This window comes from Rhineura floridana, chromosome 4 (genome assembly GCF_030035675.1).
Source record: "Rhineura floridana isolate rRhiFlo1 chromosome 4, rRhiFlo1.hap2, whole genome shotgun sequence".
NCBI lineage: Eukaryota > Metazoa > Chordata > Lepidosauria > Squamata > Rhineuridae > Rhineura > Rhineura floridana.
This window is the reverse complement of record NC_084483.1, coordinates 3,220,032-3,240,936: the sequence shown is the minus strand read 5'-3', so window position 1 is coordinate 3,240,936 and position 20,905 is coordinate 3,220,032. Positions and strand designations below refer to the sequence as shown.

The following is a 20,905-nucleotide window of genomic DNA, read 5'->3' as shown; positions in this document are numbered from 1 at the left end:
ATGTCAAATGGCTGTTGGAATGGGAATGTTAAGAGAATGGAGAAAGCCTACCAAACTCCACATTGTAGGGCAGAGACAGGCTGGATTTTGTTCTTCCATTCCAGTATTCTGATATTTGAGGCCTGCCAGATAAAAGGCGCCCTCCTGAATCTGACCAAAGATCCATCTAGTCCAGCATCTTAGTTTCATAGTGCCCAGCCAGATGCCTATGGGAAGCCTGCAAGCAGGACCTAACAGTTCCCTTTCCACTTGTGATTCCCAGCAACTGGTATTCAATGGCATATTGCCTGTGACAGTGGAGGTACATCATAGCTGTCTGTCTAGTAACCATTGATGGCTTTATTCTCCATGAACTTGTCTGATCCTCTTTTAAAGCCATCCAAGTTGGTGACCGTCACTACACCTTGGTGGAGCAAGTTCCATAGTTTTGCTAGGTGTTGTGAAGAAGTAATTTCTTTTGTTTGTCGAGAGTGCGTGCGTGTGTGTGTGTGTGAGAGAGAGAGAGGGAGATGACGTGGGGAGATCTCTAACAGTAAGCTTTTATGACTGACCATTGTTAAAATAGTGGGAGATATCTAGCTACACAGTTTTTGCTTGTACACAGAACTTCCTCTCCTTTACCTGCGTACTCCATAAATAAGTTTTGGGGGTTCTCCCAACCTTTGGGAGCAGATTTCAGGCATGTGGGGAGAAGGGAGGAAGGGGAAGTTCCATTGCGCAGTCGAAAGTGTTTTGTTCGTTTATTTTTGTATAGGTAGTCTTACTAAACGTAAAGGTTACACTGATTTCTGTCTGTTGTAAATAAAATGTGTTTCACACAGAAAGATAGTTTTGTCTTTGGCTGTGCTTTTTTTCTCCTGTTTTGCAAAGACTACAGTTATAGCCTTTGATGTTTTTTATATCACAGGATACCTTTGCCTATTAGGATCATTTGCTCACATCCTTTGGTAGAGAGAAGTCTTCTACAACAGCTACTCAGGCCAAAGCCTGTTGTAGGAGCCAAGTTAGCTAATTGCCAGTTTGACATGGGCTCTGCATAGCTAGAGTTTGTGTGGCTGAAATCCAACTAGATGTTCCACTTTAAACTGGAACGTTAGTGAACTGAAGCAGGTAACTGCTAAAGAAACGTAATACCCTATGTTCATCTTTCCATTACAAGTGAATGGAAGACAGTGGTCATGATTTCAACACTTGCAACACTTTATACAGGGACAGTTTAGAACTTTAGATAGAATCCAGTGATACATTATGGATGTGGTCAGCTTATTTCTTTGTTTCTTTGTATGTGTATCCTTGTTGTAAATCTAAAATTTAATATATTGAGAAGTAAATGTTCAGTTGTGATGTCTATCAAAGGAAAACTTTGCTTTAGCCTATTAACATGAAGGATGTTTACATGAACTATTGATACGTTTTAAGTATTTAAGATATTTTGAGGTGGCTAGCTTTGTGCTGATTAAGCATAGATTTTTGTTTGTTTATGCCTTTAAGCCCCTCAGAGAAGGGATCTGGATCCAGTGGGGGTGTCTGCTAACACTGTTCTGAAGGGTCCCCAAATTCTCCATTATAGATTTTCAGGGAGCTGTAGGGAGAAAATTGTCTTCCCTCTTTCCATTTACAGTAGCTGAGTGTACCCCATTCTGTGAGTGAAATTCTACTCATGAATCTCGGGATCCAGCTTTTTATAATTAGACTTCCAAAAAGCTTTTGAAGTTCCTCACCAAAGATTCATAGTTATCCTTTACAGTCCTGGACTATAGGATAGGTCCTTTCATGAAGGAATATCTGTTTAAAGAACTGGAGAATAGGGGTAAAAGGACAGGTCTCACAGTATAAGCAGCAGTCTTCCACAAGAGTCTCTAACAGGACCAGTGTTATTTACCTGTTTTGATTACTTGGAATCAAGGTTATTCAGTGCCGTAGCCACATTTGCAAGTGGAACCAAATTATTCAGAATGGTGAAAAACAAAACAGACTGTAATGAGCACCAAAGCAATCTTTCAAGACTGGGTAAACAAGCAACAAAAAGGCAAATGACTTTCTGTGTAAGGAACTGTAGAGTTTCATTCGTAGCAAATAATAATATGCACATATTTACCAATAGGGTTTAATCTGGAAGTGACTACTCAGGAAAGAGGTTTTGGGGTTGGTGCTACAGCATCTGATTGTCCTGATGCGCAACCTATACTCTGGACAAGAGGCTACTGTAAGGACAGAATATGGAGAAATCGATTGGTTCCCAATTGGAAAGGGTGTGAGATGGGTATATTTTATCACCCTATTTGTTTAATTTATATGCAGAACATATCAAACAGAAAGCGGAATTGGACCAAGATGAAGATGTGAAAATTGGAGGGAGAAATATAAATAATTTAAGATATGCAGACGATACCATACTACTAGCAGACACCAGTAATGATTTGAAACGAATGCTGATGAAAGTTAAAGAGTAAACCACAAAAGCAGGACTACAGCTGAACGTCAAAAAGACTAAAGTAATGAGAACAGAAGAGTTATGCAACTTTAAAGTTGACAACGAGGACATTGAACTTGTCAAGGATTATTAATACCTCGGCACAGTCATTAACCAAAATGGAGACAATAGTCAAGAAATCAGAAGGCTAGGACTGGGGAGGGCAAACTAGAAAAGGTGCTCAAATGCAAAGTTGTGTTACTGAACACTAAAGTGAGGATCATTCAGACCATGGTATTCCCGATCTCTACGTATGGATGTGAAAGTAGGACAGTAAAAAAAGTGGATAAGAGAAAAATCAACTCATTTGAAATGTGATGTTGGAGGAGAGCTTTATGGATACCGTGGGCTGCAGAAAAGACAAATAATTGGGTGTTGGAACAAATTAAACCAGAACTATCACTAGAAGCTAAAATGATGAAACTGAGGTTATCATGCTTTGGACACATCATGAGGAGACATGATTCACTAGAAAAGACAATAATGCTGGGGAAAACAGAAGGGAGTAGAAAAAGAGGAAGGCCAAAGAAGAGATGGATTGATTCCATCAAGGAAGCCACAGACCTCAACATACAAGATCTGAGCAAGGTGGTTCATGACAGATGCTGTTAGAGGTCACTGATTCATAGGGTCGCCATAAGTCGTAATCGACTTCAAGGCACATAACAACAAAGGGTTTGGGGCTTTTTAGGTTAGAAAAAAGATGACTAAGGCTGCAGTCAACCCTACTTACCTGGAGAATTCAGTAGGATGTACTTCTGAATAAATGTGGTTAGGATTGTGCTGTAAGTGACAATACAGTAAAAGTCTGTAAAAGTGCATGGTGTGATAACTAGATATTAAGACATTTTTCTCCCTCTCCCATAATAGTAGCACTTGGGATTATCCAATGAAATTGATTGGCAATTGATTGTACCAAAGAAAATGCTATTTCACACAACCCACATTTTTTAGGATTGCAAGTTGTAGCAACTGTCTCTGTCTTAGACAGCTTTAAAAAGGGCTCAGACAAAATAGTGGTGTTTAGCTTTTTAATGCTAATTGTGAAATGGTGGTATACTTCTAAATATCTGTTGCGTGGGGGCAACAAAAGGTTCTTTTGTTATTATCAGGCCCTGTTTGTGGGTTTCCTGGAAGAATGCGTGAAACAGGCTATGAACCTTTTGTCTCCTCCAGCAGCGCTCTTCCTATTCTCATGACCAGTATGGTGATATGTTTCCATGTAATTTAAACCTTAGAAACTAGGTTACTGGGCTTGGAAGCCAAAATGATCTGGGTGCTCTGTTACTGATCTTAAGGTGGGGGGTCATCAGCTTGTTGTCTGCAGGTGCCATAGCATCCACACAGTGGTGCCCTTGGCAGCCCAGAATCTGAGCTTACTTTTTTTTAAAAAAGAAAGTCTCTAGCCCTCCTAGAAAGAGTTATGGAGCAAAAGATGCAGGCATCCTTTTAAGTGATTTCTGTGAAATGAGCCAGCCTGGCTGCTCCCACCTGTCAGTGTTTTTAGCCAATGAGTGAAGTAAGAGCTGTAATTGATAAGTGAGTTGTTTGGAGACCAGGCAATAGGAATCCCTGGGGTCCCAAAGAGCTGCTATTTTGCCCTCACTTTTAGTGCACTTTCCCTGCTTCTCCCTTTTTTCCCTAGTCCTTGGAATCTCCATAGTTTGCCCTTTTTCCCTAGCTACCAAGTAGCTTCTTTGCTGTACTGGGTTCACCTGAGATTGGGTAGTCCTAGAAATTATTTTTTGCAAATACTACTAGACAATAAATGTGAGTGAGTTTTAAAGAATTCCTCTCCCCGGTAAAAGTAAATGTGAGAAGAGGCTTAGGCATGTCTTCTCCTTTGCAGGAGCTAAAGGCTGTATAGTGGTATACATGTCTACTCAGAAGTAAGTTTCTCTGTGTTAAATGGGGCTTATTTCCAGGTAAGTGGGTGCAGGATGGCAGCCTAGGCTTTGGTTTAAGGTTGGCATTGAGGAAAAACAGCTGTATGGAATGCAGAAATTCAACAGGTTAAGCCTTTTCTAGTATGGAAACACAATTATGGGGAAAGCTTTCATCATGGCTACTCTTTAATTTTGTGTTATGCCACACACCCCATGACAGCCATTTTGTGGCTGGTGCCGCAAGCACTCTCTCAAAATTTGAAATGTGCCATCTGGTCCAAAAAGGTTGGCAATCCCTCCCTTAAGGTGTCCGTTCTTTAACAAAGGACCTTCAAAGGGGTACTCCAGCATGAAACCATTACATTGCATGTTATCAAGAAGTTCAGTTCTGTTCATTTGAGAGTAAATAGCATTTTCTGTCTCACTATAGGGATAAATTTACTCAATAACACAATCATCTTGGCATTGTTACTAATTACAGCTGTTATAAAGGGTCACTGTGTTGATTCTACAGACACATTTAAACTCTTAATTGAATTGCCAGAGACTGTATTTACTGGACTTCATGACCATTTAACTCTACTTTTTACATTTCTGCCCCCTACACCTATGTACAGCCTGCCAACTTAGGACAGCCCTTCATGCTTCTGAGGTGGATTCTACTGCTAATACCATATAATTTATTAGTATTGTAACACCTTACGTACTATATTGGATAATAATTGGGATCCAACACCAGCAAGGAATGTTCCTAATGAATTTTTAGAAAGCTCTCCTGCAGATTTATGTACCCCAAAATGCTGTTCCTGAAGTTCAGAGGACCCTCCCAAGTGGCATTCAGTGCCTTGAGGAGATGTAGCTTGAGGGGAAATCTCTCTCCTTTTCCATGTGTACACATGGAAGTACTTTATCCACATGCACAAGCTTCTCCTGGACAAAAAAAGGGGGGAAAGCTGCAAAGAATTTTAACTTGAGATTTCAGTGCTCAGTATCTGGGGCACCAATCATATCAATCTTTGTTGTACCAACAAATGAATGCTTTCAATGGGACATGCTGACTGCTATAGTAGGGAAAAAAAAGTCAAAAGCCATATTGTTGTTTTCTTAGATGTGTACGGTGCTGGAAATGCTGAGAAATGGCTCACGAAGGCTGTTCATGCCATCTGAAAGTACTTACTCATAGCAAAACATTGTTTGACTTCGAAAATTGCGGTGGCTTAAGCTCAACAGACATCTACCATGTAGTATAAAAAGCATGACTGACAAGCTAGATATTTGTCACTGATATCATGCAGCACTCTAAATTGTGTGTGCCTGTTTCCGCCCCTATTTTTTAAAAAATGAAGTGGCATTTTCATTTACTGGGTGGTGATAAATACTATTCAGTGCCCTGAAGTCAGAACTATCTAGGAAGTATTTGGATGGTGCAACTTGTATCCTGTTTGAAATGCCTGTTAAAGCTTAGTATGCTTGCTGACATAATTTGTACCCATCTCATCATAAACTTTGGCACAAGGAAGTTTAAACATAATTTATTTATTTATTTTATTTATTTTCATTTCTAGACCGCCCATAGCTAATAGCTCTCTGGGCGGTGTACAAAACGAGATTAAAATACAATATAGAATAAAATCAGTAACAAAGAGGAACACATTAAACTAAAACATTAAACATTAAACATTAAAATGCCTGGGAGTATAGCCAGGTCTTAACCTGGCGCCTAAAAGAAAGCACCGTAGGCGCCAGGCGTATTTCCTCCGGTAAGCTGTTCTACAATTCGGGGGCCACCACAGAAAAGGCCCTAGATCTAGTAAGAGTCCTCCGGGCATCCTGGTGAGTTGGTACCCAGAGGAGGGCCTTAGATACTGAACGAAGTGAACGGGTAGGTTCATAGCGGGAGAGGCGTTCCACAAGGTATTGCGGTCCCACACCATGTAAGGCTTTATAGGTCAAAACCAGCACCTTGAATATGGCTTGGAAACAAATAGGTAGCCAGTGCAAGCGAGCCAGGACAGGTGTTATATGCGCGGACCGATTGGTCCTCGTCAACAGCCTGGCTGCCGCATTTTGCACTAGCTGAAGTTTCCGAACAGTCTTCAAGGGCAGCCTTACGTAGAGCGCATTACAGTAATCCAATCTAGAAGTTACCAGAGCGTGGACAACAGAGGCGAGATCATCACTGTCCAGATAGGGGCGTAGTTGGGCTACTGAGCGAAGGTGGTAAAACGCATTCCGTGCCGCCGAGGCCACTTGAGCCTCGAGCGACAAGGAAGGGTCAAAAAGGACCCCCAAACTACGAACCTGTTCCTTCAAGGGGAGTGTAACCCCATCTAGAACAGGATAAACATCCACCATCTGGGCAGGGAAAGAGCTCACCAACAGTGTCTCAGTCTTGTCTGGATTGAGTTTCAGTTTATTAGCTCTCATCCAGTCCATTATCGCGGTCAGGCAACGGTTCAGCACATCAACAGCCTCACCTGAAGAAGGTGAAAAGGAGAAGTAGAGCTGCGTGTCATCAGCGTACTGATGGCAACGCACTCCAAAACTCCTGATGACCGCACCCAGTTTGTAGCTTCAAGTGTGTGTGTGTGTGTGTGCGTGTGAGTGTTTATTGGTCATGTCCACCACTGGGATGCAGCCCTTGGAATGGTGGCTGACTGTCAATGTGGCCCTTGAATAAAACATGATTAGCACTCCTAGCTTAGAACAATAAATACAGAAATATCAAAATGGCCCTTACATGCACCCCTTATGATGCGGCAACTAGGTTAACTCCCTTCTTCTCCCCCCCAATCAGCTTAAGCAGTCCCATCAGTGTGCAACAGAGAGCAGGTGCATTTTGGAAAGTTGTACACAGATCATATCATTGTAAATGACTCATGCAAGTGAATCAAGCCACATATTGAGAGGTACATAAAATTATGCAAAATGAAGGTAAATTAGAGATGAATAATCTTGTTTCCTCCCAAAAGTTCCCATCTCAAACTCTTCTCAGTCTTCCTCCTGCACATTTCATCTCACTTATTAAAAATGGGAGTAACATATTGCTGACATCAATTTTTTACCAAACTATCTTATTCCATTTCAGAGCTTGAATCCAAAGTAGTTTATCAGTAATCAGTTGTCAGGTTCACAAACAAAAGTATTTGAAACATGATTTCTAATGCTTGTCTGACTTCTCAATACTTGGCTTGGTTTGACTTGCCTGTGCAATAAAAAAGCTGGGTTTTATAACCTTACTCATTTATATATATATATTTTACCTGATTGTTTTCTGAAATTGATAGACTGCCTAACAAGTTATAACACTCAAGATTAAACCACAGTTTGAATTTTGAGATCATGTTTTTACTTTTTATTCTTTTGAAACTTTGAGAGTTAAAGAGAACTAAATATGAAGTCCATTATATTGTGGTTTCACTTCACTATAGCTTTGAAGCCACTGGGGCTTCAGTTCAGAGCAGCTACTGTGCAGGAAAGAGCTGCAAAAAGTCAAGTTATATTGTATTTTATTGTATCTATGTTCACCGCCCTGAGAGCTATTGCTAGTCGGGTGGTATATAAGTTTTAAAAATAAATAAATAAATAAAATAAGTGTATGCTTGTCTGTAATTGAGGTCTATTTGTGTGAATAAATTTGATAAGTAGTATTGAAATTTGATCTTGATTGATTACATTTCCACTAGTGAAGTAATGCAAGATAATATATGGTGTAAAGCCCGTCTTCAGACTAGTGAGTGAAACTTTGCAAATTATAACTTGCAAAATATAAAGAGTTTTTAAGTGGGTGTGTGTATAGTTGCTGATAATTTTAATATACCTATGCTGAAAGAATTAATGGGTAATATCCAATAGTGTCAGCCTGCTTGAGGATCAGACCTGCTCACAGTAAAGGACTTGGGTTCCTCAGTTTTCCCCTACAGCTCCCTACACCCCCTCAATTTCTCTGGAGGGTTGACTGTCAGGACTCCTTCTGTGGTCACCACCCTGTCATGGTCCCACCTCAGGGTCCTGGTCTCTTAACGGTTCTCCCACCGGCCTAGCACAGATCTCTTAAGATCCCACTGCTAGGCACCACCACCTGACACTCTCTGTAAGCAATATTGCTTTGCTTACAGGCCTCAACCGCCCTGTATCTTTGTGCCTATAAAGATTACAGCCCTGGATAGTTTTGGATACCTGCTGATGTTACACTATCGCTTCACCGCTGCCACCATTGATACTGTTTCCCAACCTTGGTATATGCCCTGCCCACCCTCCTGGTCTGTGAAACCCAGTCAAGGATCAGGCGTTTTGGTAAACCAAGAATTATTTCTTTATTTACACAGGGAATAACAAGATTACTTAAAGGTTCAGTCAACATACGTGTTACTCTTTACATTTCTTAGTCATAATTAACCTGCCTCACTATCCACCTAAATCCAATCCACCCCTCCAAAACCCCCTCTCAGCACAACTGTCATCCTCTCATTTATACCTTCAGGCACTCAAGCGCTCAGCCAATCATCATACATGGAAAGGGTGCGGGGTGCGGGGGGGGATTGAAAGGGGAAGGAGAAGAAGGGAAAACTTGTTGCATCTGTTTGTGTGACATTGGATATTGCCTATTATTTATATGCAAACATATTAGGAGATGAGTATAGCAAAATATCTTTTTTTCTAAAGTATTTATGAAATATAGCATGTGTGTGTCTGGTATAGGAAGGTAAAGCAAATTAATCTTTAAATCAAGAAGGACTATGTATTATTGCTTGTGGAAAGCAACTTAGTTCATATCAAGGACCACTGGGAATTTACAGTTAACCTGTTCTGGATGGGTTTTAACAGTGAAATTTCTTTGCACTAGTTCTTTTGTTATGTTGGGTGAGAAGAAATGGGAGTTGTCCGGACGCGAGAGAGAGCGAGAGCGAGAGCGAGAGAGTGTGAGAGAGTGTGTGAGAGTGTGTGAGAGTGTGTGAGAGAGTGTGAGAGAGTGTGAGAGAGTGTGAGAGAGAGAGTGAGAAGGGTTGTCCCTGGTATTTGTGCGCCAATGTTAATGTGAAATAGCTAAATAAATAAATATGCCCAAGCAAGCAATTTAGAGGTTGACCAGTCAAGGACAAATTCCATTACCTTTCATTAAGAAGTAAAATGTGGAGCTGCCAGAAACCTAGATTAGTTCAACCTTTAAACCATAGCAACACCTGCTTCTCCCATTTTAACTCCCTGCCCTTCTTAACAGTGGAACAATTTTATATTTTTTTCCAGGTATGGGGGCTGTATGATCATTGTCATACAGGCATGTTAATCGCTAGCTGCATACCTACATGCTAATACTGGAGCAGCCCCCATTGCTTGCAGCTGAGGATGTTTGGTCCTTTTCCCCAGTGGTAGTTGCTAAGTGGTTGCAGCCTTTTAGTTTTTAGCTTACCATTTGACAAGCTGCCGCTGCCTGTGGCAGACAACTTTTGCTACATAAAGTGGAACATGAAGCACATGTGTGTTATCTACTGAAACGTCATCTCACAATGTGAGCTTGCAGGGAGGAAGCTTACACTTGTACAATGAGGTGCTGAACATGCAGTTCCCAATCCTTTATAAGTAGAAATATATAAATATAGTAGGTAAATAAAAGTTTGCATCCTGCCCTATTGAGTCAAGTGAGCTGAATAAGCAGACTAAATAAATATTAGCAGTATATTCAAAATCAAGAAGTCTATTATAGTATTAGATGAGGGTAGGGAAGAGGGAGAATAATCTCACTGGTGATCATGTTTGTTTTATTTTATGTATTTATTTAAAATATTTCTATCCTGCCCTTCTACCCTATAATAGTGCACTCAGGGCAGCTTACAAAAATAAAATCAAACACGTACATAATAAAATTGTAAACAGTAAAATCACAAAAACATTAAAATAAATTGAAATACATAAAATACAATTAAAATACATAAAATACAATATACTGTATATATATACACACATATATACATATATATAGGGGTGGTACCAAAGGGACTACAAAGGTAAAATTTAACATAGAAGGCATAAAATCAGTGTCGGGCTGTACCTTCAGTCCTTCCCAAAGGCTCTCCGGAACAAGATCGTTGTCAGAAGTCTCCGGAAAACCAACAGGGAGGGAGCAGAGCGGACTTCTTAGGGTAGGGTATTCCAAAGCTTGGGGGCCACAGCTGAAAAAGCTCTCTCCCTCATGCCTGTCAGTCTAACATCTTTCACTCCAGGCACGCAGAGGAGACCAGAAGCAGATGATCTTAAATCCCGGGTAGGTACATATGGGTGTTACCGGTCCCTCAGGTACATTGGACCAAGGCCGTTTAGGGCTTTAAAGGTCAGAACCAGCACTTTGAATTGGGCCTGAAAACAAATTGGGAGCCAGTGGAGTCGATAAAGCACATGGGTGATATGCTCCCTGCGCCGTGCTCCAATTAACATTCTGGCTGCTGCATTTTGAACCAACTGCAATTTCCAAACCATTTTCAAAGGCAGCCCCACATAGAGTGAGTTACAGTAATCAACCCTCGATGTCACCAATGCATGTGTCACTGTGGCCAAGTCAACTACCTCCAGGAATGGACGCAGCTGGTAGACCAATTTGAGTTGGCCAAAAGCACTCCTGGCTACCGCAGCCACCTGGTATTCAAGCAGCAGGGCAGGATCCAGGAGGACTCCCAAACTGCAGACCTGCCCCTTCAAGGGGAGTGCAACCCCAACCAGAACGGGTTGCAACCCCGCCCTGCTGCAGTTTTTCCCTTGACCAGCAGTACTTCCGTCTTGTCTGGATTAAGTTTCAGTTTGTTAGCCCACTTCCAGCCTCCAGGCACCAGTTTACGATGAGCATTCCCTCCCTGCAATCAGGTGGTAGGGAGAGATGGAGCTGAGTGTCATCAGCATATTGATGACATTGTACTCCAAATCTCCTGATGACCTCTCCCAGCTGTTTCATATAAATGTTAAAGAGCATGGGAGACAGAATGGAACCTTGCAGTACCCCATAGGTCAATGGCCAGGTGGTCGAGTAGTAGGCGCACCACTTTCTGGGTCCTGTCCGTCAGGTAGGACCGGAGCAACCGTAAAACAGTGCCTCCCAATCCCATCCCTGCTAGACAGCCAGAAGGATACCATGGTCGATCATATTGAAGGCCGCCGAGAGGTCCAGCAGCACCAACAGGTCCCTCTGTCTGATGCCCGGCGTACGTCATCAAGCAGGCGACCAAGGCAGTCTCTGTCCCATGACCAGGCCTGAAGCCTGATTGAAAAGGGGCTAGATAGTCCGATTCATCCAGGAAAACTTGGAGCTGAGCAGCCACTACCCTGTCTATCACCTTGCCCAGAAAGGGAAGATTAGAGACTGGGCGGAAGTTGTTAAGATCTGCAGGGTCTAATGAAGGCTTTTTTAACAAAGGTCTTGTCACTGCCCCCTTCAACAAAGTTGGCATAGAACCTTCCCTTAGGGAGGTGTGAATTAAATATACCAACCAGTCAGCCAGTCCACCTCTGGCAGATATGATTCTTGGCTTTTGAAGGCCTGTGAGTAAACATAAGCAAGAAAACTTTTCCTTCAGAGTAAGACACTTTTGTTGAAAGAAACTAATGCTTATTACATAACATGTAAGCAAAACATTTTAACAAGTAGAAAAAGATGTGGGATTTACTTAAAGTTGTGTGTTTGCTTTACATCTGTTACAGACACATATTTTGCTGACTAAACTTAGTATGTGAAATATTGTGCTAGTCGGATTATTCTTCTTGGATGAGGATGTTAGTTATAAGCTTTGATTTCTTCAAGCTTTTATAATGTTAATACATTTGGGACTAGAGATCCAAGTTAATAATTTTTAATAGCATAACCCAGTGAATTTCAAGAGCGCTCTAGACTTGCAAAGCATTTGAGAACACTAAATTATAACTTACCTGAGCCTTGCATTGTGACCTGCAGAACTGGGTAGGGAAGTTTGAATTTTAAAGAGCTTTTCTTTGTCCTGTGTATGTATTTTATTTCTCAGGGAATTGGCTCTAGTAGTGAAAGTATATAAAATGCTTTGAAATGAAATGTAGCATGTACTCACTAGGAATCTTATGTGCAGACACGGTTTTCATGTTGGGTGTATTTTCATAATTGTTCTTGCCTGAAACATTTTCCTTGGTGCTTGAAATAAAAATTATATTCTATTGGGCTGAATCCAGAACAGTTCCTTCTATAAAGAGGCATCTTCTGTTCATGCAAGGTACTCTGATTCAGTGGAGGCTCCTACAGGAAGACGGAGGGAAATTTTCACTTACTTTTTTTCTCTCCTGTTGCCCAAGTATCGCCTCCCATTCTATGAAGGAAGGTCACCAACCCTGTGAAGGAACTTCTCAGGGGGAGGGGGGAAATAGTGAAAATCTCTACTTCCTGTGAGAGTGTTCAATGAGTGGGACTTTGCTCATGGTTTGTCACACCTAATATTTTAGCCCAATCCATCCTCATAAGAAAATCTGTAAACAAAACCAAAGTATAAAATGCCCTGTAAAAGATAAAATATTTCAGACTAATTGGCTCAGTCTTTTGGGTCTCTAGGCAAAGCAGCTGAATAATGTGAGAGAACCTACCCAGTGAGAAACTCCTGCCTTCTGTTGCTGTAACTGGAGGAAGGTGGGGAGAACTCTTGCCCTCTACATGTCCTCATAGTCTGAATGACATACAGCAATGATATATTGCTGTTAGACTAATCTTAATCAGTATGATGGGCGTGGGGAGTGAATTCATGTTGTCTATGTAGGGTCCAAACCTTCTTGATTTGATAGTCAAAGCTACCAGCCCAGATATTTTGGGGCTGTATGATGCCAGTGTACACTTTAGGTGGGGTATCCATTGTGGTGCCATCCAGAAATTTATTGTTAACTTGCAAATGGAGCCAGTGACAAGAAGTTGAGAAAGAATGTTGGGGGACAGGTATATGTATTATATAAAAAGTAAAATGACTTCTGTCTTTAACAGATTAGGGCAAAATGATATGGCAGTATTGTTTAGTTTCTTACAAAATTCTCCTTTTTGACACCATGTAGTCCAATTATTTCTGGACCTGCTGTGTCTGTTCCAGTAGTAGCAAAAATGAGCTGTGCCTCTCTTGCATGCATGTTGACTTTTTCCAAACTACAGGGGAACAGCGCCCACCATTATGTAGCCAAACAGCAGCAGGCAAAGCAGGCGCCAGCAGACTTGGAAGAACCTTAACGTTGACAGTAGTGCAAATAATCTTTAGGAAAAACCCCTAATGGTGAGAAAACCTCCCCCAAACAGCTCATACGAACTCAGTGGCAAGGCCAAATTGTCAGCATTAAGGAAGTTAGGAAGCAAAACATGCAGTCAGATGAGCCAACCTTGCTTTTCCCACCTTTTCAGTGTTTTAGTCAATGAGTGAAGTCAGAGCTATGATTGACAAGTCAATTGTTTCAACACCAGGACACAGAAATCTCAGGGTCTAGTTTGTGTTTCCTAGTCCAGTGGTTCCCAACCTGGGGTCACAAAGTCATTCCAGTGGGGTTGCAAAGAGCCAAAAGAAGAAATATTTATTAATTTTAAAAAATAATTAATGGCTGGTTCATGCAGCTGCTTCTGCCTCCCCTTCCTTCCTTCCAGCTGGCACAGTCAGTTCCTGCCACGCAGATTGCTGAGCAGCACAGCACTTCAGTGAGTGTATCAAGACAGGGCCAGCTGGGTTTATTTACCCCCCCCTTTTGTCAGCGGCAGTGAGGAAAGATCAATCAAGTTGATTGGCTCTGGCTGTAGCGATAGAGGGACCCCAGGAGGGGGTCACCTGACAAAAAAGTAACAGAACGGAGTCCCGGAACATCCCCCCATGAATACACACTTGGGCACTCATTAAAAATTCAGTGTATAGTTAACTTACGGTACCATGTATATATGTCTACTCAGGAGTAAGTCTCTTCATATGAATGGGGCTTACTCCCAGGTAAATCAAACTGCAGTAGTTAGACCAGACTAAGATTTTGTTGAAGCTTTGAAGCTGTACTACTTTTGGATGGGGAGCATGTGGCTTTATACAAAAAAGATGCATTATTCAGGTTAAAGGGAATAAAAAATTATATCTATAATACAAGGACTTAGGCTGCAATCCAGTACACACTTACCTGAGAGTAAGTCCCATTAAACCCAATGGAACTTACTTCTGAGTAGGCACGTATTGGAGTGCAGCCTTAAGCTGCAATCCTAACCAGGTCTACTCAGAAGTAAATCCTGGAGAATTCGGTGGAGCAACAGCCATATGAGGTAGGTTAGGCTGAGAATTAGTGGCTGACCCAAGGCAGCAAGTGAGCAAAAAAGGATGGGTGAACTAAGTTTTAAAAATGTGAAATTGCACATGCTTGGTGTATTTTTGTTTCTATTTATCAAAGCTTTGAGTGTGTTTTTATACAGTTGTATATGTTCATTTTAAATATATTTTTAAATATGTTAAAATACGTTAAGTTGCCCAAATTTTGTTTTTACTTTTAATTTCTATGCATAGTTTAGGGTTGGCATTGGGGGAGATCAGGTCTCTTGTGTCTTTTATAGCTGTTTGCCAGGTAGAAATTAAGCAGAAATTAAATTAAACCTATTCTAGTATGAAAATACAATTATAGGAAAAGCTTCACCTGTTGACATTCTGTCTGTTAGACTTACTGTTGTTGTTGTCGTCGTCATCATATGGAGCTTCCTGAACAGAGTGCTGAAGAGGAGGCATTGTTGTATGAAGGTAGAACACTTAAAACCAGTGTCCAAATGTCCTGGTATCAGCCAGGATCTGTTCACCACTCTAAGTAGTTTACCTTTATCTCCTTCCTTTCATTTCCTTCAAAATTTGGTAAAAGTTGTTTATATTGCTGTAACCTGTCCTGGGATCTCCTGGTGAAGCTCAGGTAATAAATATCATCATCTTTGGTTTTTGTGATGAATAAAAAGTGACATTGTTTAATGCTTCCTTATGTATTTTTTCAATTAACAGAGACTAAAATTGCAACAATTAGCATGTGGGGGTCATGAAAATTTTTGAGGATAGAAAGGGGGTCCTGTACTCATAAAGCTTGGGAACCACTGTCCTAGTTTATCTCTGTAGTTTGCCAAGACTCAGCAGCAGCCGTCAGTCAGGTCAGAGAATACTATGTACATTTGTAATTAATATAGTACAGCCTTATTTTTGGTTATCTCCCTCCCCCCCCCCCCAAAAAAATCAATCTAATAAATGAGGAGAACGTTTGGAGGTTTGGGGATAGGAAGCGATTTATAGTGTTCTCTGTGTACAAGTTAAGAGTTTGGCTAAATTTAATCTGAACAGGGTTAGACTTAGACTTTGCATAATGAGGTTTGTGTGTGACTTCTGTGGAAAAGTGACAAAAGTGTGTGGGAAAGAGATGGCTGATTTTTAAAATATTTCAGGTTTTATTATGACTTGTCTTATTACTGATCTTTTCAAGCCGCTCTGGAAACCTTTTTTGGCTGAAGTGTGGGGTAAAAAATGCTTTGCTTTTTTCTGTCAGTAATATAGTTTGCAAAATAAAAACAATGAGGTGTGTTCACAGGTTAGTAAAAAAATAGACTCAAACCAGAAACCCCATTGTGGGGAATTGCACCAGGGCCCACAACCATCTTAATCTGGTCTTGCTCAGCGGCATGGAATGTTGAGGGAGGAAGTGGCAAAAAAAACCCATCCTGCAACAGAATGGGGGGGGTGTTGACAGCTGGGTGGGAGAAGGAATGGAGTGGAATGAGAGGAAATGGAAGAAGAGAAGATTAAAAGGGTACAGAAATCACCGTCTCATTGTGTAGATGGGAGATGGAAGTGATAATTGCAGCTGCTACTTCAAATTCCAAAGCAAATGCAGTGTGCTGTCTGTATTGCAGGTTAGAAAGAGCTATGGCTATGAGAGAATGGCGCATGACAACCCTGCAGCTCTGTTTCATTACAACAATCCTGCATTTTTGTTCAGCTGCATCTTTGCATCTTGAACTGGATCTGATAATGAATAACACAGTTGAATTACTTTAGCTTTAATTTTATCCCCACATTGCAGGTTAGGATGAGAGAGTACTATGCAACAACCTGCCATATAAATGAGTGTTATACCCTATTACAGGTTAGAGGACTGTGCTGAGAGAGAATAGCTTACAGCAGCCTAGCAAGTGTAGTCCACTGTAATACTGCAGTTCAAATGTGAGACTGTCAAAAATACCTCATATCTCTCAGGTTGTCACAAAGGTCAATCTACTTAATTTGTCCCTTTAAACTTCCTCCAAGGTTAAATTAACCACTCAGTTGCGTGCAGAAGCCTCATGTACCATTGACTTGCATGCAGGCCGGTTGCACTTTTAAACATTTTTTTAAAAACTGCACGTGATATAAGACCCAAGTCTGTCTTTGATACTAACTTTTCCCCCCCAACCCCCTCAGTCACAGATTCAGGTAATATACAACAGGGATGTACTGTAACATTTTGACCTACTTGTAGCATCATAAGTCTTTGAATATCACAAATAAAGCAATTGAATGGAAGCAGTAGCAAGTGGCTTATTTGTGAATTATTAAACCATGTCCCATGTAGTTAGGGCAAATATGATTCCAAGGGAATTTGTGGTTTGTCAGCAGGAATCTTGGATATCAGACATTGGAGGGGGCACGTGTTTTTAACAGCATCTTCCAATTGACACTTAAGGTGTGCATTTACAGTTTCGTGTTTTACTGCATACAGTAAAATACAGTAAATTGTTTTAAGATTTCTGTTATGTTATAGTTTACAGCAGTGTAATGGGCAGCATTTTAAGCTTAGCATGTTGAAATATTTTTTCCTTTTTAATTCTAGGTGCAAATTAACCTTCATAAAGGACTGAACAATGGAATCAGATATCATCCGAATGTACTCTTCATCACCACCGCCACTAGATAATGGAGCTGAGGAGGAGGAAGAGGAAGATGAGTTTGGTGATTTTGGTGGGTTTTCTGGTGCTGGAAGTACTGTAGGCTTTGACTTTGCATCAGATTACTCCAGTTCAAAGGAAGAACGTAAATCTTCATATAACTCTGATTACTCAGGCAATGTGGATGGCATTATAGCTTTTACTACTGTTGCATATGCTAATAATGAAGAAAGTGTTAAAGAACTTCCTCCTGATAGTAGCAAAGAAAAATGTGAGTACAGAAATTCAAGTTTATCACTTGATGGTATTCATCCAGCAGAAGTAAAGAGAACTGCGAAATTAGAGTCGTCATACTCTGAAATTATTAGGACTGATATGAAAGTTCTAAGTCAGGACGAGCAAGTAGAAACCTGTAATGGTGAGAAACGGCCATGCCCAGACGTTCTGACAAATGGGTTTGCAGCACTGGACACGGCAAGTTCTCAAGGAGTGGAAGATGTGGACAGTACTGGTGACTCAAAGGGATTAAAAATGATAAGCACTCACAGTTCTGAATTAAGTTTAGATTCTTTTCCAACAGCAGCAGCAGAGGATTTTGCAGACTTTGCCACGTTCTCAAATAAACAAACAACCCTGGCAGAAGAAATAGGAAATAAAATATGCACAAATTCTGGTGAAAGAGAAGTGGTGCATGTACAGGAAAGCAATATTATAAATGGACAGGGGGGCTCCATGAAGGAAACAACTTTAGATAGCACCTGTGAATATGAAGGGGAAACTTGCACTGAAGGTGAACAGATTTATATTTCAAAAATTAATTTAATGATCAGTGAAGACTTCAAAGCTGAGGAGGGTTGTACAGCACTCGAACATAATGACTTTGTTTCTTCCATGCAAACAAATTTGAATTCAGTAGGCACAACTAAAAACATGGAAGGAAAAAGGGAGTGTGATGCTGGAAGCAGTAAAGAAAATACATTTTTACGGACCAATAATACTACAAATATATTAAATCTTAATGTAGGTGGAGTTCAAAGTCTTCAATGTCTTCCTACAGAAGAGAACATGTATGCTTCTGAAGTGATTAAGAATAGTGAAAGTGGCACTGGACATGCATCATGCAGTGGTTTAAATGAAGATGATTTCGGTGAATTTGGCAGTGTCAGCAATGGATCTCTTGATATTACTCAAGCTTCTGCAAGCCAAGAACACTTTCAAATCCCTTCTGAAAGCATCGGTAAACAAAGTAATGGATGTAGTGACCTCAGAGATAGAAGTGGTGTTCATCAGAGAGTTTTTTCTCAACCAGATGAGATTTCAAACACGGATGAATGTCGAAAAGCTGATACTGGTTCTAACATGACAGTACAGCGTCTTGCAGAATTGGAAAATGGAGATGACAGTGAGTTTGGAGACTTTGGTTCTGTGGCAAAAAAGTTTCCGGACTCTGATGAGTTTTCAGACTTCAGTTCTGCTGGTGGTAACCAAGCTACAGAGTGGAATGCTTTTGAGGCTGAGCAGAAAGAGAGCTGCTTGTGGGCTGCTTTTGGAGATGAACAAGTGGTGGAATGTCATCATGGAAAAGATGAATGGCCATCGCATAGGACAGGCACAACTTTTGGTGTTGAAGATTCAGTGACTCATACACCCGACAATGTTTCTGTAACATCTTTGCAGGACTTGCCAGCTTCAGCTCGGGTAACTACTATAATTTGCTTCTGATGTTTATGGTATGTTTTTATCGTTATGAGAAATCTACAAGCTTCACTGGTGTACCTAACAGTATTTATTTATTTTATTTTATTTATTAAATTTGTTAGTTGCTTTTCTTCACGAAAGTGAACGCAAACTGACTTGCAATCCATAAAAAAGTTAAAACCAGTGTAAAAGCTTAAACAAAACAAAAAAGTTAAACACATAAACTTAACAGCAGTGGAAGAACCCAGCCACTAAAGAAGCTATAACATCAAGAGCCCTCCAAAAGCATTCCAAAATTGGGACCTAGATGCCTGGGAGAAATGTTTTTGCCTGGTGCCTAAAAATAAATAATGAAGGCGCTAGGCTTGCCTCCCCGGGGAGAGCATTCCATAAGTATGAGGCCACCACTGACTAGGCCTGATCTCGTGTTGCCACCCTTCACACCTCCCTCAGTACTCTTGCAACCCAATACTGTGCATTTTTACTGGGGAGTTAGTCCTTCTGGCAAGATTCCACTTGCACTTCAGGCTGTTTGAAAGTGCCTCTGCATGCACATGTATAGGGGTGGGTTGGATATTGCCTGTTTTCCTTTCCAGCCGCAGTCCCTCACAGAGCAACAAATGCCCCTCTGGCTGAAGACCTTTGTGCTGCATTAAGTGTAACTTTGGTGAACCCTTCAACCTCAGAAGCAGCTTTTTAGGCCGGGGGGGGGCATTAAGGCCAGCAGTAGGAGAGGCACTGGGGAAAAACATAGTATGTTTACATTGCGCAGCATTTGGGATCATGCCCAGAGGTGTAGTCATCCAGGGTCTCAGGGGGTCTTAGACCCCTTACTTTTTTGGGAGCCAGGTCGCAGCAGGGTCCCTATATCTCCAGCATCCTACGGGCCAATCAGCATGAATGGGGAGTGTGGTAGCCCCGGAGATGAGCCTTCCAACTTGCTTCACTTGTTGTTTCCTGCTGTTTGGCACCAATCAGAGTAAAAGGAGTTGCTATTAGTTCCTACATCAAAAAGCCAAGTTGCAGAGAGTGAGAATTCTGTAACTGTAGAAGAAAAGACAATGAATTCTAATGATAGCATCCCAACTACATCATCTGGTAGTTTGGTAGCAGCAGGAGATAAACATATAGACAGTGAATTCATAATTCAAGCAATATGTCTGATAGTGAGAAAGGACAGTCAAATGGTGACAGCGATAGAGAAGCAGAAAGCAGCAGTCAAGCCTGGCCAGATTATTCTGTAATCTTAGAAGGGGGTGGGGCTGTGCCTATCATAAAGGGACGCTGCACTTCTGAATTTTCAACTACACTACTGACCATGCCTATTCTGTTGAATTGGGTTTACTCCCAGATAATTGCACATATGATTGTACCACTGATGTAATTTGCCAGGAATACTTGTTTTAGGTATACTTAGGAACACTGCAGATGAGATGAAATACAACTTCTCTGAAAAAAACCAAGATAAATCTTTGTGGTCTTAATGTTTCTATTAAACTGTCCTCCATAAAGACATGGAATTTTGGGATGCAAAGATAATTTAAGCCTAGATTGGGTTTCTGTGCTGTATGTTGGAACGTATATAGAATGCTTCTTCCAGTGCTAACTGCTCTGTGACCCGACCATCCTCCATTTCATTCAGCGGAAGAAAATTTGATTTAATCCACAGTGTTCTTTTTTACCATGTTTAGAAAAGAGTGCTCTTTCCTTTTAAAAACTGGTCAATGTCTAAAACGAGTAGATAAGGGTTATACAGCTTAAAGTTTATTAATCATGCTTGCAGCCAATAAAGCTAACAGGCTATAGAACTTAGATTTTTCAATGAATCTGAAGAAGAAATTGGACTACAGTAAACTTCAGATTTTAAATACAGGAGGTATTTGATATGCACCACAAAAAGCACAGTGACTTGAAAAAAGAAAAGGCAAAAATGTAGTGCTTTTCAGTAAGCTCTTG

General features: G+C 40.9%; 1 protein-coding gene across 4 annotated transcripts in view; it reads left to right on the top strand.

Moving 5' to 3' along the window:
• AFTPH (aftiphilin) overlaps positions 1 to 20,905 on the top strand; it is a 57,208-nt gene that overhangs the window by 3,307 nt on the left and 32,996 nt on the right. For all 4 annotated transcript variants that reach the window (XM_061622251.1, XM_061622254.1, XM_061622253.1 and 1 more), the window contains exon 2: positions 17,197 to 18,949. In XM_061622251.1, coding sequence (XP_061478235.1) covers positions 17,228 to 18,949 — 1,722 coding nt within the window. In that variant the 5' untranslated portion in view covers positions 17,197 to 17,227. The remainder of the gene's footprint in view (positions 1 to 17,196; positions 18,950 to 20,905) is intronic.